The sequence below is a fragment of the Manis pentadactyla genome, chromosome 17 (assembly GCF_030020395.1).
Source record: "Manis pentadactyla isolate mManPen7 chromosome 17, mManPen7.hap1, whole genome shotgun sequence".
In the NCBI taxonomy this organism is placed as follows: Eukaryota; Metazoa; Chordata; class Mammalia; order Pholidota; family Manidae; genus Manis; species Manis pentadactyla.
The window spans coordinates 64199009-64216073 of NC_080035.1; the positions used below are offsets into that span (position 1 = coordinate 64199009).

At 50.7% G+C, this 17065-nt stretch overlaps 2 protein-coding genes across 2 annotated transcripts in view; one reads left to right on the top strand and one right to left on the bottom strand.

Annotated features, from left to right (window-relative positions):
- The window catches only part of COL4A1 (collagen type IV alpha 1 chain), a 130629-nt gene extending 114981 nt beyond the window's left edge, over nucleotides 1-15648 (bottom strand). Inside the window, exon 1 of the mRNA XM_036893621.2 lies at nucleotides 15430-15648. Within this exon, the coding sequence (XP_036749516.2) occupies nucleotides 15430-15510 (81 nt within the window). The 5' untranslated portion in view covers nucleotides 15511-15648. The remainder of the gene's footprint in view (nucleotides 1-15429) is intronic.
- A 112-nt stretch (nucleotides 15649-15760) lies between these two features.
- COL4A2 (collagen type IV alpha 2 chain) overlaps nucleotides 15761-17065 on the top strand; it is a 157857-nt gene continuing 156552 nt past the window's right edge. Inside the window, exons 1-3 of the mRNA XM_036893619.2 lie at nucleotides 15761-15888; nucleotides 16118-16205; nucleotides 16321-16375. Coding sequence (XP_036749514.2) covers nucleotides 16162-16205; nucleotides 16321-16375 — 99 coding nt within the window. The 5' untranslated portion in view covers nucleotides 15761-15888; nucleotides 16118-16161. The remainder of the gene's footprint in view (nucleotides 15889-16117; nucleotides 16206-16320; nucleotides 16376-17065) is intronic.

Here is a 17065-nt window from a genome sequence, read left to right on the forward strand (position 1 = left end):
CCACAGACACCGTGTTCTGCCCGTGGGGGCCAGACCACAGGTGCCAGGATCGCTGAGCCTTCACCCCCACATCCTCACGGAAGACCAGCAGGCTGGATTCAAGGCCTCTGGGAAGAAATGAGACAGGGGCTGGTCTTGAGCAGAGATGCGCTATGTGAGCCAAGGCCCTGCTGCGCTCAGATACGTTTGCCTCCATCGGGCTCTTTCTGAGGGTGGTTTGGTATTTTTCTAAATGGAAGAGTCCTGTGTCACAGTCCTGTGTCACACCCAGTCCCCTGTCACACCTGGTCCTGTGTCACACCCAGTCCTCTGTCACACCTGGTCCTGTGTCACACCTGGTCCTGTGTCACAGTCCTGTGTCACACCCGGCCCTGTGTCACACTCAGTCTGTCACACCCAGTCCTCTGTCACACCTGGTCCTGTGTCACATCCAGTCCTCTGTCACACCCAGTCCTCTGTCACACCTAGTCCTGTGTCACACCCACTCCTCTGTCACACACAGTCCTGTCACACCCAGTCCTGCGTCACACCTGGTCCCCTGTCACACCTGGTCCTGTTTCACACCCAGTCGGTCCTGTGTCACACCCAGTCCTGTGTCTCCCTCAGTCCCACTTCCGTGCTGTGGGAAGTCCTACTTCCATGTAGCATTTGCATTTTGATCCTCTTAAAGCTGAGTTAGAGCCCCCTGACAGTCCACTTGCTCAGCCAGGCAGTGGGCGAGCACACTTCCCCACCCATGCACAGGGGCACACTGCAGGCTGGGATGCATGAACCGACCAGCTTGGCAGGTCTGACTCCCAGGCCCCCCAGAGGGAACCTGATCTGGGGCTTTAGTTGTATCATCAAAATGCCCTGTTTAAATTTTATGTCCGAGACACCATCTCTTTTATGATATACCTTCCTAATCAGTACATCTAATGACCCACCACACATTGATATGACACTAGCGTTTGCCCTAAAAGGCAGCACGACCATGACTTCCCTTTGACAGGCCCCGGGGCATCCATGCCCCTGCCCTCCTGGGCTCTAGCTTCACTCCCGAACTATCCCCCCAGCTCCTGCAGGACGGCCCCACGGCAGCGGCAGTGGGCAGCCCCACACCACGGCCATCGCTGTGAATCTGTGCCCTCGGTGGCGTCCCCTCCGGAGCCACCCACAGCTCAGACCCTTGTCTCCTCTGCTGCGCTCCACCAGTACCCCCACCCCACTTTTATTGGCATCACCTTCAACTTCATTCTGCCCGTGACCTTGGGGCTTGCTAGTCTCCATGGGGCTGGTCAGTGAACAGTGGAAGGGAGGTGCCATGCACGTGCAGAAGCCAGCGTCGGCGCTCTGTGCTCACAGACAAGCAGTGATGGGTGGGAGGGGGCCTGTCTCGGCCTGGAGCAAGGGCCCGGAGAGGCAAACGGCCCTCCCTGCCCACAGGGAAAGCGCCAACTCCTACCTGGCCAAGAGCACTGGGCACCCCCCCGCAACCTTCAGCATGTGTGCCTAACCCACTGCCTCCGTGCCCTGCCCCAGGCGGAGCTGCACCGACTCCAAGCAGCACCAGCAGTCAAAATCCACTCATCTCTTGAACCGTCTTTACCTTTTACACCAAATTCTTCCAAACTTTTTATTTTATCTTTTAATCCCTTCAGCATCTCTCAGCACCAAAGAATGTACTTCATTCTTCAAGGCTAGGGGGGAGGGCTTAACCGTGGGATCTCATACTCAGGCTGCCCATAGCCTTATCTTCCGCCCCAGGACATGCCTGAGTGAGCAGGAACTCTATTAATGATTAATGACACGCCTGAGGTCCCAGGGCAGAGCGGACCCTGCTGGCCCTCCCCACACCTGCTTCTCCGCCCTCTGTGGCTGATGGAGGGACTAGAGTTTGTAGATCTCTGTGTCCCTGGAGCAGCGGCTCCAAGCACAGGGGCTCCCATAACCTGCAGACTGTCATGGAGTCATGAAGTCACCGCACAGTTTGTAACAACACATCCCACCTTGTTTTCTTAGCAACACTTCCCTTGTGGATTGGACTGCTTCTTCAGGGGCCTGTCTCTCTTTTCTGGACCTCAAGAGCTCTGAACTGGGTTCTTAGAGTTATCGCCAGCTTTTGTCTCCTCTGCAGATTAATGAATTCTACATTCCTCTTCAAATTTCAATTTCCGCAACACGGCCTTGGCAATAAACTAGCCAATCAACAAACATCAGGAGAGTGCCTCTTCTATATAAAGATGCTCACATACTGTGCCGGATACTGAAGGAGCACAAAGAAGCTGAAATGCAGCTGAGAAGAGGGGTATGCACACATGCAAAGGCAATCAGAGGTTCCAGGAAACAGGAGAGAAGCACCAAGCATCTGCTGTAGACAATAAGATTAATGTTTTCCAAGACTGTCTTCCTTAACCAACTTCCCCACCACCCTCAGAAGGGCCTGCATCCTGCCTCTTCCTCTGAGCCAATTCTTTGGAGGCATTGCCAAATTTAGCTCTATTCTTGTCTACTGCCAAATTTGAGAGCTTTTTCCTTGATAGACCTTTTTCAACACATTTTTAAATCAGCTATCAAAGCCTCTATACTAACAGTTTATGGGTATATATCTCTTTAAGCATCTGAAAAATGCTCCAAGCATTGCCTCCTTTAAAATGCACGGGCACAGACTCACTCACTGTACATACGATTTCAAGGTATTCATGGATCCGCCCCCAACTAGAGGCTGTGCTGTGGTCTAGACTATAATTTTTTTTACTTGTAAGTTGAATTTATTTTAATTTGATGACATTTTTCCAGTTCTATTGAGGTATAATTGATATACAACATCATCTAAGTGTAAGGTGTACAACATGCTGATCTGATACACCTCTATATTGCAAAATGGTTACTAGACTATTATTTCTTGAGTCTAAACTTTCCCATCAATATAATTATGGGCTGGGTTTACCCTTAATTTATTTTAACAAGAGAGAGAAACAGGGACCACCATTTACCCTTAATTTATTTTAACAAGAGAGAGAAACAGGGACCAAATGTCAGGAAGACCCAGGCCGGGAGGGCTACTTGGGTAGGGCTCCAAGCCCCCTGCTGGAATAGACTGCAGGGCCCCAGAAATGGGAGGCAGCAGGACTTCAGTGGGCATTTCTGGCAGGTAGGCAGGTAGGAGTCGTGGCATCCAAGACAGTCACCTCCATGTGGAGGGCTGGGAGACACATACCTGCTCAGGCAGGGCTGTTGCCAGCATGCAGAGACACCAGCTGGGTGTCTCACTGAGTGGCTGAAGACGACACACCTCATAGTCACAGGGAGACTCTGACTGTGAGGAAAGAAAGCCTGACTGATTCCCACCTGGACCTCTCCCCAAGAGCTCCCCACAAAAGCATTTTCGGTCACTCTCCTTCCACTGTTGGCAAAAACTGGATTCACTGGCGGATGCGTTGCATGAATGCTTCCTCCTGCTCAGGACACAGGGGGCCAACCAGCCAGCCTGAGCCCAACACCTGTGCTGCTACACCCCCCACCCGGCACCACAGTGCCCTCCTCTGCAAATTAACCTAGTCCCACATTTTCAAGGAACAAGACCAGCAGTTTATAAAACTTGCACATAAAGAAAAGTCTGCTTTGCATGCCTTCTGGCTGCCAAAACTGATGGCTCACACGTGTGCCGGGGCTCTGACTCTGGGAAGGGATAAAACACTATACGAGCTGGCAGTTGTTGCGTCTACCTGCAAGGTGGTTAATAATGAGAAACTCATCCCAGTTATTTTGCTGTGGCACACACAGCCTTCAAATGCACACTGCATTCTCTCAAATTCCACTCAGATACGGCAGATATGGCTCAGAAACAGCAACCCAGAGTCAGGGCTGCATTTTTAAAAGTGACATTTGGACACACCGGAAGCATCAGCTGACCGTACCTCCCCTGTGCTCTCCGACACCGCAAGAAAAAAACTGCCAACTAAGGGACTAAGCTTATTAAGGATCATTTCTTTATTTCCCAGCAAAAAGGCTCTGTAATATCATACATTTCATCAGAGATTTTTACATTGTATCTTTCCCCCACATTAATAGCTTTTCACAGTTGCAAGATAATATGGGAGGGGCACTGCCAGTTGTCTAGGACAGCTTGCCAACACATTTTGCCAAGAACTTTGACCTGCGTTTTCTTTATTTAAGCCACTCAGTATTTTCACAGAGTCTTCATGTTTCTGATACACTAATCCCTCACTCACAAATTAGATGGTTTTGGTAAAACCTTGGTCCTTGATACAAGATTTCAATTTTGCCAAATAGTGTAACTCAGAGAAAAGAGCTCAGGGGTTAACTGTGACCATAACGCCTGCAGGTTCAAGGCAGCTGTGAGCCAGAGAATATAGGCTCTCCCCTTTTCTGGGTGCTGTTCCACATTGCAGCAGTCTGTCCCACAGCGGGGTACAGTATACAGTGGGGGTCCTTTGGAACTACAGGCCCTGGGCTGTGTCCCTGCTGATCACAAAAGCAGCCCCCTTTCCGTTTGCCCCAAGCCCCTTCACACAGGCTCCTGCCCACTTGACCCCACAGCAACTTTAAGGCAGAGGACAGTGTTCTTGCCTCATCACTGTGGTGACACACGCCATTCTCCTCAAAATGCCTGGAAGCCATGAATGCTATAGAAACTCAGCCGCTGTTTGAAATCTCCGTTCTTACATCTGGTATTTCCACATATGATGCCTTTGTCCACCCTAAATCCAAGTCGTTCTGCCCATAGCCTGCTTTGCATAATTCCCAGGGCAGAGAGGAAAATCCAGCTAACTCATTGCCTACTCTAGAGACATTTCAAAATTTCTAATTTCTAAATAAGCAGGACAACCCTGAATGTCGGTTAGAGATATAAAGTAGATAATATTTTCTACAAAGGACTTTAGTTTTCTCCCTTACAACTCTTTTAACCAGGCTGAATTTCTGAGGCTGAGCCACAACTCAAACAGCAAAAATGGACAGCTTTTAAATAATTTCTAGGTCAGCATGACGAAAGGCCAAAATTGGTTGTATTAATTCTATGAACACCCTTTGAGGGTCTGTTTTGTCATGTATCTAAACAGGTGCCAGGCACACCGTGAGTGTATAGTAAATATTTATTACATGAATGAATACGTGAACAAATATTAACTGTATCACTACAGAGAGCATATTCATGTTATGCTTACATATAATGTGTGTGTATATACATGTAGCTATAATCCATATATACATACATGGAAGGCACTTAACATATAAAGGCTCTAACACCCTGCAAATGATCATTTTAGTGTAAAATGCAAATAAGATTCATTTCCTAAGACATGGTCTTTCCCAAAGAAAGACCCTTTATCAGGCCATACAGGCTGCCCCATTTGTAGGCTTTTAAACAGAGAAACACCTTCCTCTGTGGTCACCCTGAAGCTGCTTCCTGCGCTCCCCACTCTGTGGCTTTCCAACTTCGACCTAAGGTCAGTTCTAAATGGGTCTCAGCAGCAGATGTTTCTACAGTTGGAAGACCCCCTCTGGTGCCCACAGACACTGTGGATCATGGGAAATGTGGGGCCCAGGCACACAGACAGGCCCTGAAGTGGGATCAGCCTCGGAGACACACGTGCTCCCCAGCCCTGGAGGGGCCACGCCCACACCTGTCTCTACCTGCACTCACACCAAAACCACCAGAACCACCAAGTGACCTCACACCTGGCTGCGCTAAGGGGACCTATCAGAAGTGATGGATCAGTCACTAACAGCTGGGCCATCGTCTGCAGCTAGACCCATGAACTCTGAACTCAGCTGGTGTGCAAGGAAAATTACAGGAGTCAAGGATGAGATTCCAGGAAGCCACAGGCACTGGGCAAACTGGGCAAACAGAGCCCAGGGCGGGGAGGCCTGCACTGGGGTGCCAAGGCAGGGTGCCCTGCCCCGCTCCCCAAGGAGGGAGGAGGCGGTCCCCTCAGGCATGATGCCCTAATAAACGGTGCCCCTCTCACATGGTTTGCTCACAGCAGAAACGGAGGAAGACAGCCGTCTTCTGAACCGCGGTCAAACACCAGCTCTCAGGCCATCTCACAGTTTGATACTGGCGGTGTTGCTCTTCCTACATGACGTCATTGCAATGTATTTATTGCATTTCAGTTTGCTCCTGTTTCTTTTACTTTTCTCACACTTCCAAGCCCTGCTTTCCATCTCAGAATACTGTAGGGGTAGAATTACACCCTGAAAAATTATGCATTGAAAACTTAAAGTGGGTGAATGTGAATGCTATAACAATCCTAATATTTGTAAATTATCCAAGGAGCTTATCTTATTTTAAGGGATGAAGTGGAGGTAAAATAAAGATATTTTTCAGTCCCCATAGTTTTAGTTACAGGTGACTATCAATAATAAAACAATGAAGTTAATAATAAGAGCTAACATTTCTTGGCCCTGTGATATGACAGTCACTCTTCTGTGTGCTTTACACATATTATCACATGTACTGCCTTCATGACACTCCCATAAAGGAATAGTGCTATCATCCCGGCCTCACAGAGAGGCAACGGGCAGAGAGGCTGAGTAGGCTGGTAAATCAAGAATTCAAGCCATGTGGCCTGGCTGCAGAGTCTGGGATTATATGACACTCTGTTCTAGAGTTTTACAATTTAAGCAAAAACTTTTGGAGCACGAAGAGAACAGTGAAAGTTTAAATTTTTCAGCATAGCATCTATAATATCATTGCTAAAATTATTCTTAATTTAACTTGGGCCTATATCAGAATACAAAAAATAAGAACAATTCTACTTACTCACATATTTTCTGACCCCAACTGAGAGTTCAGCACACATTTATCAAGCAGAGTTAAATGTCAGAATTAAGATACTGAGCTATGAGCCTATTAATCTATTCTACAGGCTTAAGTGAATTCTTAGCCATGGTTTATTTTCACTGATATTAGAAAGGGTGGAAAGGGGCTTTGGTTACAAATTTGGCTCCTAGCCTGAAATAATGTACAAAGTTACATATATTTTAAATGAATTATCCAGTCAAGAGAAAAAAAACACCTATCTCTGTAATATATTAATGGATGATTATCCGTGAAAGAAGAGAAAATATCTCAGGTCAACAAGAAATAATAAAAAATAATTAATCATAGAATTTTTTTTAAGTTTAAACAGCCTAAATTCCAGGATAGAGAAATACAATCTCATTATTTTCAAGTATTTGGGAAAAGAAAATCGAATTACTACTAAGGCACCCAATCACTATTTGTTCCAAATTGGTTTAATGAACTGATAAAAAGCATCTGTTGTTAGCATGATTTTTGCGTGCAAAAAATGTTTGTTAAAGATAAGAATGAAGGGTGAGCTGGGCACACGGCCTGCCGCACGCCCTGTTAGTCGGGAGCATGTCCTCCCAGTTTGTTGGTGCAGAGTGTTGATTCTGGACCAGGTTTGTGTTCTTCTCCAAGATACATGGAATCCAGAGGCTGAAATACCCATACTGCAGAATTTTCCCCCATCTTCTCACTTTGGCAAGTTTATCATAATTTTTTAGGCCATTTCCTGACTGAAATTTAGGAGTTATTTTAAACCGGTAACCCCAAATGGTCTTTAATATCCAGGAAATGGATGTGGCCATAGTAAGATATAAACAGAAATTCCTCCTTAGGAAGTAGGGCGGCCAAGGCAGGGGGAAGAGGTGGGTAAGGGTGGCGCTGCAAGAAGCCGGGGTTGCCCGCTGGGGGTCCGGCCTCACGAACCCTGGCTGGGCTCTGGTGTGGCCAGCCTCCAGGCAAACAGCCCGCCCATCCTTGGCAGGCGTGCGGGTGGGAACACAGCCATGGAGGTGGCACTCTGACAAAGCAGGTAGCCTCCGGATCCCATGTCCTCAGGAGGGAGGACTCTGAGGGACCAGCTGCACCCCCTTCTCATCAGCCACACGCTTACCAAACCAGTTCTCAAGCCTCATAACACTCTACATGCATGCCTCTAGAACCTTCTTCCCTCCTAACCCTGCAATGGCACTACAGGGCTGGAACCAAAACTGCCAAGAGGGACAAGCCATAGGAAAAGAAGGAATGAAAATTGGGAGTCATTTTAAACGCAGTGGCTCAGCTTCTATCCAAGTGCAAACTGATGTCCAGGATTTCGTGTTCATAGCTCACATCCATCACGTGCCTGCCCCTGTAGGACGAGGAGAATGGACAAGATCCGTGTCATGGGGCCAGAGCATGCATCACAGGAGGGCGGTCCTCAGGTGCACCTGCACCCCCGTGTCAGGGACTCTGGGAGTAGGCCCGGCATCTGTGCTCATGTGTCACTTTCTGAAACAGGAAGCCAGGACTGAACTGGAACCTGCAAAAGCGCCCCCTCTGCTAACTGCAGGGGTTTAGGTCAGAAGTACCATCCTGGGATGGAGCCATGTGCCTCCGTGTGCCACCACGCTCCAGGCCCCCTTCGCCTCTAGGTGTGAGGGGCTCCTAGGAAGCGTGTTGCAAACAGCTTTGGAAACATCTTGAGTTACAACTAAAAAAAAGTGGGTTTTGTTCTTCATAAAGAAATACACTTCTTTGGTAAGACAACAACTCAATACAACTTTTTTAACAATTTTAAATGTCAAATACAGGAATACTGTGTCTCCCATGATTCAGCTGAGTTGGACAACATTTATTTTATCAGCTAAACTCTAAGTGAACATACAAATGGCTTCTCCAAATGACAGCATACTTGGTGAAATGGGAATAGAGCAACTGACTTCAAACTGGCTTCTTCCAGTTCACAGCCAGTTAATCTGAGTGAGAAAGAAATGCCCACAGCACACTAAGATATTATTCAGTAATGAACAATAGTAATCCCAAAACCCTGAACAAAGTATTAACTCCAAGAGCAATAAAAGCTGAGATTCTTCTTTATCAGCAAGAGATTTACCCGACAGATAGACTCAAGCCTGCACGGCCTGTGAACACTGCTTTAATGTCTGATCTGCATACTTTGCATTTCTGTCTTCCTCTACCACAAATCAAGCAAGTTTTAAAACGCCAATGACATAAAACGGTCTTAGAGTATGTGGATGAAAAAGCAAATATATCAAGGATAGGAATATTACTAACCCACGGAATAAACTATTTACATAAAGAGTCCAGCCTTGTATATATTCCAAAATCGTGTTTAGTCTGTGGTGGAGTATCTCCTCCAAATTCCAAATTAAGAGGAAACACCTTTGTTTGGCATTAATTTTGGGTGTGTTCTCTAATACTACCACAGGGGTCAGCAGTGTAACAGCATTTACAGGAGCCGGCACACAGTCACGGCGGGGCCTCTCCCAAGGTCCTGAGCGAAAGCCGGCCAGAAACATTAGAACCAATTACAAGTAAGCAATGAGTTCCCTCCGTGTGCCAGGCACGCCCCAGACAGCAGGGGCATTCTAAAGCAAGCTGCGCCCTCAGCGTCTCGGGCTTGTCAGGGGGTCAGACTGACACACCTAAGGCGACGCGCCCCCAGCCCATGTCCCTTGGGGGTGTGCTTGCTTCCAGTGCACACTCAGCATGAAGCCTGAAGATTTCCATAGACAGGACATTATCCTGCTTCGGTGGGTTAGGGGCCCAGGGTTCAGAGATTACACTGTTCCGCAGAACACAGAGATTAGTCCTTCCTGACAATGACCTCAGTTGCGTGTTGTGCTGTAGCGAAGACTAAGTCCAGACACATTCCATGGACCCACGTTGTGAAGGGTAGGAGGCCCAGGTCAAATTAAACAAGGAGGTCCCACTGCACACCTACTAGAACAGTCAAAATCCACAGTCACAGCGCCCAGTGCCGCCGAGCACAGGGAGCCAGAGGGGCACTCGGTCACAGCCAGTGGGCACGCAGGCGGGGAAGCCACCTGCAGGACCATTGGGTGGTTTCTTGCACAACTGAACATACACCTACCATACGACCCAACAAGCACACTTCTAGGTATTTACCCAAAGGAGCTCAAAACTTACGTCCACAGATATGTTTACAGCAGCTTTATTCATAACTGCCAAAACATGGAAGCCACCAAGACGTCCTTCAGCAGGTAGATGGACAGACGCACTGCAGCCGCTCCAGACAGCGGAATAGGATTCAGTGCTGAGAAGCAACAAGCTCTCAGCCACGAAGAGACGTGGGGGAACCTTAAATGCCTTTTACTAAGTGAAAGAATCTATTCTGAAAAGGCTGCCTACTGCATGATTCCCACCATATGGGATTCCAGAAAACGCGGAACTACAGAGACAGCAGGAAGATCAGTGGCTGCCAGGGGTCAGGAGGGAGGGAGGGAGGCAGAGCACAGGGGATCCTCAGGGCAGGGAAACTACTCTGAATGACACCACAGTGATCGCTGCATGTATTACACATGCATCCAGACCCACAGAACGTGCAGCCTCAAGTGTGACCCTAAGGTCAACGGTGGGCTCTGGGTGATGACGATGAGTCCCTGTAGGTTCATCAATCGTGACGAATGTCGCATCTGCTTTGATATGGGGAAGCCCGTGCCTGTGCACGTGGAGGACTCTGTGGGAGATCTCTGTACCTTCCTCTCAATTTTGCTTTGAACCTAAAACTGCTTTAAAAAATTGTCTTTATTAAAAACCAAACAGAGAACCCCCAGCCAGAGAGGTGGGATTTGGTTCAGAGGCAGGCAGCCATTGTCAGCTCCTGAGCAGGGGGATCACACGTCATGAACGGGTCACTGAGAACAGACGCCCTCAGGATGACACGAGGGATGGGCTGGAGAGAGCCCGAGGCTGAGACGAGCTGCAGGAGCCAGGAGGGGTCTGGGCAATCCTGGCACATGGTAAGGAGGCCTGGAAGGGGTCACAGCCACAGAAGAATGCAGAGAGGGAGAAGCAAGCAGAAAGCATGCAGAGAGAGGGGGAGGACTTGGTGACTGAGGCATGGAAGCTAAAGAGAGAGATGGTGAGCCCCTGATGACACCCTGGTATCCGGGCTGAGGCTCAGCAGACATCAGGGCACCAGGGACCAGAAGTGGGGAGCTGGGAAGGGCCATAGGTCTGGGCAAAAGATGGTAAGTTCAATTCTGGACATATCTGCTAAGTCTGAGATCAAAGCCAAGGTGAGATGTCCATGGGAATGTGCGACACGAGGCTGGAGTTCAAGAAGGTCTGGAGTCACCTCCATGGAACAGCAAATGATGACAGTCAACCCCTTAGGAGAGAGGGTACACAGCACAGAGGAAAGAGAGAGGCCTGCTGAAGGCTGGCCGCATGCCATGGCCACCTGGAGGCGTCTGGGAAGAGGAAGAAGAACAGAGAAGCAGAGAAAGAAAAACAAGTAGGAGAGACCCAAGGCGCTGGACTCAGAGCAGGAGAATGAGGGGGGTGGGGGAAGTCCAGAATGGAAGGAGCTCACTGCGCACCAGACTATAAAAACATTCACCCCAAAGTGGTTCTCACAGTGTTCAGCTCCTCAAAGGAAACTGTTGAAACATGCTCTGGTTAATATCCCCTTTCATTGTATGCATAAGAATGGTAGGAATATGTCTTTTGTATTGTTCTATAGTTGACATTTTTTAGTGGTTGTTTAATAATGGCAGGAAGAACAATGCTCTAATGATATTATTTTAGGCCTTCTATTGTTACTTTTGCTTACTCTATCCCTAGAACTCAAAATACCAAATCTGCTGAGCCACCTTCTAATGAGGCTGATCCTTTTTAAATTTCTGGAACAGTCAGTGTAACGAATGTCGAATGTCCTATACGTCATTAGAACAAGTGTTGCTATCCACTGCTTGATTTCTAAAAGGATTTGTTTTAGAGCGTCACTTGTGGATTCAATCTGTCTGCAAATTCTTTACCCTCTCTTAACTGAATAAGGAACTTGTAAAGCCATGACCACCTCTACCAGTCCCAAGAAATTTGCCGACAGACTTGTTAATGGATAATGGAGGTTTTGTGAATTTTCTCATGTCCTTGTCCAAGTGGGGGTAGGTTTTCTGGGTCAGGTCCTCAAGGCACCCCCGCCTAGAAGCACCCATCCACGCAGCAGCTTTCCTAACATCCCAGTGTACCTGCAGCCTCAGGAGAGGGTCTGCCCCATGCCCATGGCTGGGGCTAGGGGCTTCTTATCTCTGCTCTCCTAGACTTTGCCCTCAGTGTCCCTCTACCCCTGCGAGAGAAAAGTTCAGCTACAATGATTGTCGGTAACAAACAATGACATCTTGATATCTCAAAGGAGGAGCTTTAGGGCCAAAGCACAAGGGAGAATCGCCATACCCCCTGCGTACAGGGCCCCATAATTCTGATCTGGATGTGAAAATATGATGCTGAGTCTATGGTTCTTATCTCTCGCTCAGACTGAGAGGTGGGATGTATGTCCAGAAGCTTCCCTGCGTTCCCCTATGCTGGATGGGTGCTCCCATGGCCTTGGGATTGCCCCGGATGCCACTTTTGCCAGCCCGAACTGTATTCTCCTGGTCCTTTCTCAGTCTTTCTCATCAGACTACGACCTTCCTGAGGACAGACAGCGGGTCCGCCACACTGCTGCCTGGCCAGCCCAGGGAGAGTGCATGGCCTGAACAAGTGCTCAGGGCACAGGTGCAGCATGAAGGAAGGAAAGGACAGATCTGCCAGGGAAACTGAGGCACCGAGTTCATGACTCCTGCTAAACCTCTGCTTAGCAAGACACAAAATTATGATCCTTCTGTCCCCAAACCACACTCTCTGTGTGTGAATGTGACGGATTATCACCACTAATGATTCCGTGAGGGGCCACTCCCACACATACATTATTTATGTACATTATTTCTTCTGGTTCATCCAGACCCAACTCTATGCATAAAGACAAAATGGTCTACATCATGTCTTCACCAATATCATTCCTGAGATACTGGGGACACTGCCGTCATTGGGGCCAACTCAGAAATCAGCCTTCTCATCTAAACGACCCAGCAGCAGAATGCAGTCCATCTTCCAGGGGGAATTAAACCTCATTTCCTTGGAGTTCTGGGTCGTTCAGTCCCAGGATAGTGACTAATGGTCTGGGGATGCCAAAGCCGCTAGGCGGGCACCACCACACTTCGGGGAGTGTTCACATTTCTGATCCCAAGGAGTAACTTATGAAGAAGTGGCACACAGACAGTTGGAGGGAGGAGTCTGAGGCTGTGGGAGGAACAATTCACTCAGCTCAGTGTGACGGCATCAGAGATCAGAGGGCACCCTCGGCGCAGCACTGTGGGCCGTTTCTGTCTCAGACCTGTACCCCTTTCTTCCTTTCCTAAGAAAGAAAACTTGGGGGGCAGATGCAGCATGGGACAGAGCCACTGGTTTAAAAAATCATCCACTAGTAAATGGACAGTATAACCATACCAGATATGGTCAAACAGAAAAATCAAACAGCCTTTCATATGAAAAAATACATACATGCAACTCATGCCCAGCCCCCAGTAGATGCTTTGTGCACACACATGCAGGTTAGTGTGATTCAGTTACTCCAAAGGGGCAAATAACCCAAGAATCATTCCTGTTGGCATCCAGATTAGGATTTGATCCATTTGCAGCATCTCATCATTCAAAATGTATTTTTAAATAACATGCTGCTTGGATCAATACTGAAGTTATTTTAGCTTTTTGGTCTACCTAACAGCTGACTTTGGAAGGAGGTAAGCAAAAATATTATTGATGGTATGAAAAATGAACAAATTTGATAATTAGCCAGAAACTATTTTAAATAGATTTTCTTGTACACCCATAACTCATATGCATACCTAATTAAGCCAAGAAAAATAATAATATCTGTTAAGTCAGTTGGTGATCGGAGGGTGTCCACATGTTAGATATCTTGAAATACTATGTGACTCTTTAAGGGACAGAGCAAAGCCAGGAGACAGCAATGTACTTGGGCTTCAAAGAATAATTAAAGGAGAAATAATCCTAAACTCAACAGATGTGAGTGATGATGTCCCAGGTGGTTCCCATAGTGAGTGGTTCCTTAAAGTCCTGGCTTTTGGAAAAGCTAGTTCTTACAATTAGCTTTGCTTTGCTAATATTATCACAGAAAATCTAAATCCAGAGGTTCACATTTCCAAGCAGAGAACTTTCTCTCATTTACTTGCTATCAGGTTGAGCAATCTCTCCTTGGACATGTTCAATCTTTGGTCAATATTTCTACATCCAGATAAAGTGTCTGGAACCTCCTCTTTTGAAAGTATTTTGTCATTACTGGAGAGCAGTTTGACCATAGTGCCGGGCTGGACCCTGGGCAAGGAGGCATGGCCTGAAGGTAACTGCTGGTGCGCCCATTAGTCTTTTCCATCCCCAGTGAAGGAGCTGCTAGCAAGGGGCCACACTCTGGATGGAGGCGTGTGCTTGTTACCTGTTTATTCTGGCATGTAACTGTTAATAATTTATATACAGTGAAGTGCAGTCTGTGAATATCATTTTTCCAAAAGAAAGTAAGAAAAACAAGCAAACAAAACCTAAGAGCAGGATAGAATATGAAACGGTCAAAGAGCAAGTGGGAAATACGGCAAAATCATCTTTAAACATTTGGAGGGTAAATGCAAAATGTATTTAGAGCCACATTTTCCCGGGGTTATGTCCTCAAGGCTTTGCTACTGGGGAACAGCTGAGCTCTTTATTCTTTCTGAAAGGGAAGGAAAGAGGGAACGAACAACATACATCCAGGACCGTGTCCCGGGCTGGAAGTTTTTATCCTGCAAACCGGACCCCCAGATCCCTTCCCGGAAAGCACACAGCCGGAGGAAATGAAAACGAGGAAAACAGTTTGTACACAGAACAATGAGATGGAGTTTCGTTTTGGTTTCACACTCTAATATAAATGTAGTTATAATATTTATTCACAGCTAATAAAAGACAACGCGTCGAGTATGCTAACCCTTAAAGCTGCACCGCAGAGGAGCCCACTTCTGCCTCGGGCGTGCTTTAGCAACAGCAGAGTCGTGGGAAAGCAGAGATACAGCTGCTTGCAGCACACGGCCCAGAACCGTTCCGCATCAACCACCGCAGCCTCCAAAGAACCGGGGGAACACGCCCAGGGCGGCCCCTGGCACATGTGTGGGGCTCCGAGCAGCGCGGGGCGCGCGTCCACCCCTCCGGCCTGCGCCGGGCCCGGCACCCCGGGCAGGTTCGGGCACCCGGCCGCTGAGCGCCCCGCGGCGCGCGTTCAAATCCCGCTCCCTGCCGGGCGCCGCAGCCTGAGCGGGGTGCACCGAGGTCGGCTCGCTTGCCCCGGGCCCTGACGAGCCCCCCACCTCGGCCCTACCCAGCCCACAACAAAGGAGGCTCCCTGATGGATGCGCGGCGCAGCCCACGGGGACCGGCAGAGGGACCGGCCCGGAGGCGGCACCTGGCCGTGCCCCGCGCGACCCCTGTGGGGCGGACGGGCGGCGCCGGCCGGGGACAAAGGGGCCGCGCGGGGCGCCCGGGGCGCAGGCGAGATGCCGGGCGCGGAGCCGGCCGGGACTCACCTTCGCAGCGGCCCGACTGCGCTCCTCGTGGAGCAGGAGGGCGGCGGGCAGCAGCAGCCAGAGGCCGAGCCGGGGCCCCATGGCGGCGCGCCCGGGGCGGCGGGGACGGCGGGGGGCGGCGGCGGGGCGCTCGGGGGGCCGCGGCGGGCGGCTCACTCCGCAGGGCCGGGGCGCGAAGGCTGCGCACCGTCCCGGGCGCGGCGGCTCGCGGCGGAGACCTGAGCGCGGCCCCGCGAGCTCCCCAATTTGTTGGCGCTGCCCCCTCCCCTCGGCGGCGCGCGGGCGGCGCCTCAAAGGGGAGGACCCTGCGGCGCGGGTAAGAGGCGGCGGGAGCGCGCGGCCCGCGGATTGTGCCGCCGCGCGCCGGGACGCCAGGGCTCGGCGCTCCGCACCCTCGGCCGCCGCGGCACGACGAACGAGCGCGGCCCGGGAGCCTCCGGGCGTGCGGCCGCGCGGGAGGTGAGAGCCACCCCGGGCTGCGGGCACGGGCCGGGGCGCCCTTCCCTGGGGGTGGGCACCGAGCGGGCGCGGCTAGGCAGCGCCAAAAGCGGCCTCGGAGGGAAGGCCTCGTCCTTCCGTGCGGTCGCGGGGAGGCCCTCGGTCACCCCTGCAGGGAAGGGGGACGCGGCCCGCGAGGATGCTCCCCTCCCCGGTTCCCGCTAAGCCCGCTTTGTCTCTCGCTTTCCAGACGAGGCGGGACCGCCCGCAGCCCGGAGCGGCCGGCTTGGGAGCATGGACGGAGACCGGTGCCCGGCGACCAGCGCTGCCCTGCGGCGGTAAGCGGCCTTCCGCCCCGTCCCCGCGGCCCGCGCGCGGGGGCTTCCGAGTGACTTTGAGGTCCCGGCAAGCCGGCCGCACGCTCACCGCGCACTTCTCCCCTCCCCCATCCAGGTGGCTGCTGCTGGGGGCCGTGACCGTGGGGCTGCTGGCCCAGGGCGTCCTCGCGGTAAGTCCTGTCCCGCGCTCCCGGGGTTTGGTTCGCGCTCCCGGGAGAGGCTGGGACACCGGGCGGCCTTGCCAGAGGCAGCTCGTGCGTGCCCACCTGAGTGTGTGTCCCCGGGCGGCCCCTACCAAGCCCAGGTTCTGAGAAGCTCGCTTTTCCCAAAGAACTTATCGCGTTTGCCTCCCCTGGGGTTCCCCACCCTGATTCCTGGGCGTTACAGGTGTCGGCTCGTCCACGGAGCCAGTAACCAAAAACGTAGCCTGCGGCATCCTTTTCCTAAGCGTGTGCGAAGCCCGGCCTCAGAAGCGGGCTTAGACTGTCAGTCACATGGCGACCAGGGACCCGGGAGAACGTGGCTGTGCCACTCAGAAGCGGGTGGCTCGGTACTGCCCTAGGCAGAGTTCCGGTGTTCTTTTGACTGAGAGGCTTTGGGGGGATGGGCGGGGCCCGGGGAAGACCCGGACAACTCGTACTTAGTTTTAACCAGCGCAGAGAAACAATGGCCGAAAGTGCTCGCTTTCTCCCAAGTGTCCTGGAAGAGCTGCGGTTCTAGCTGCTGGGGCTCACCTTGACCCTGTTTACTGAGCGTCCCCCAGCAGCCCGGCGTTCAGGGTGGCTCTGCCAGCACTGCCTCTGCACCCATGACTGCATGTTAGAATGTTCTGAGTTGAGTTTTATAGGAGCTTTATGTGA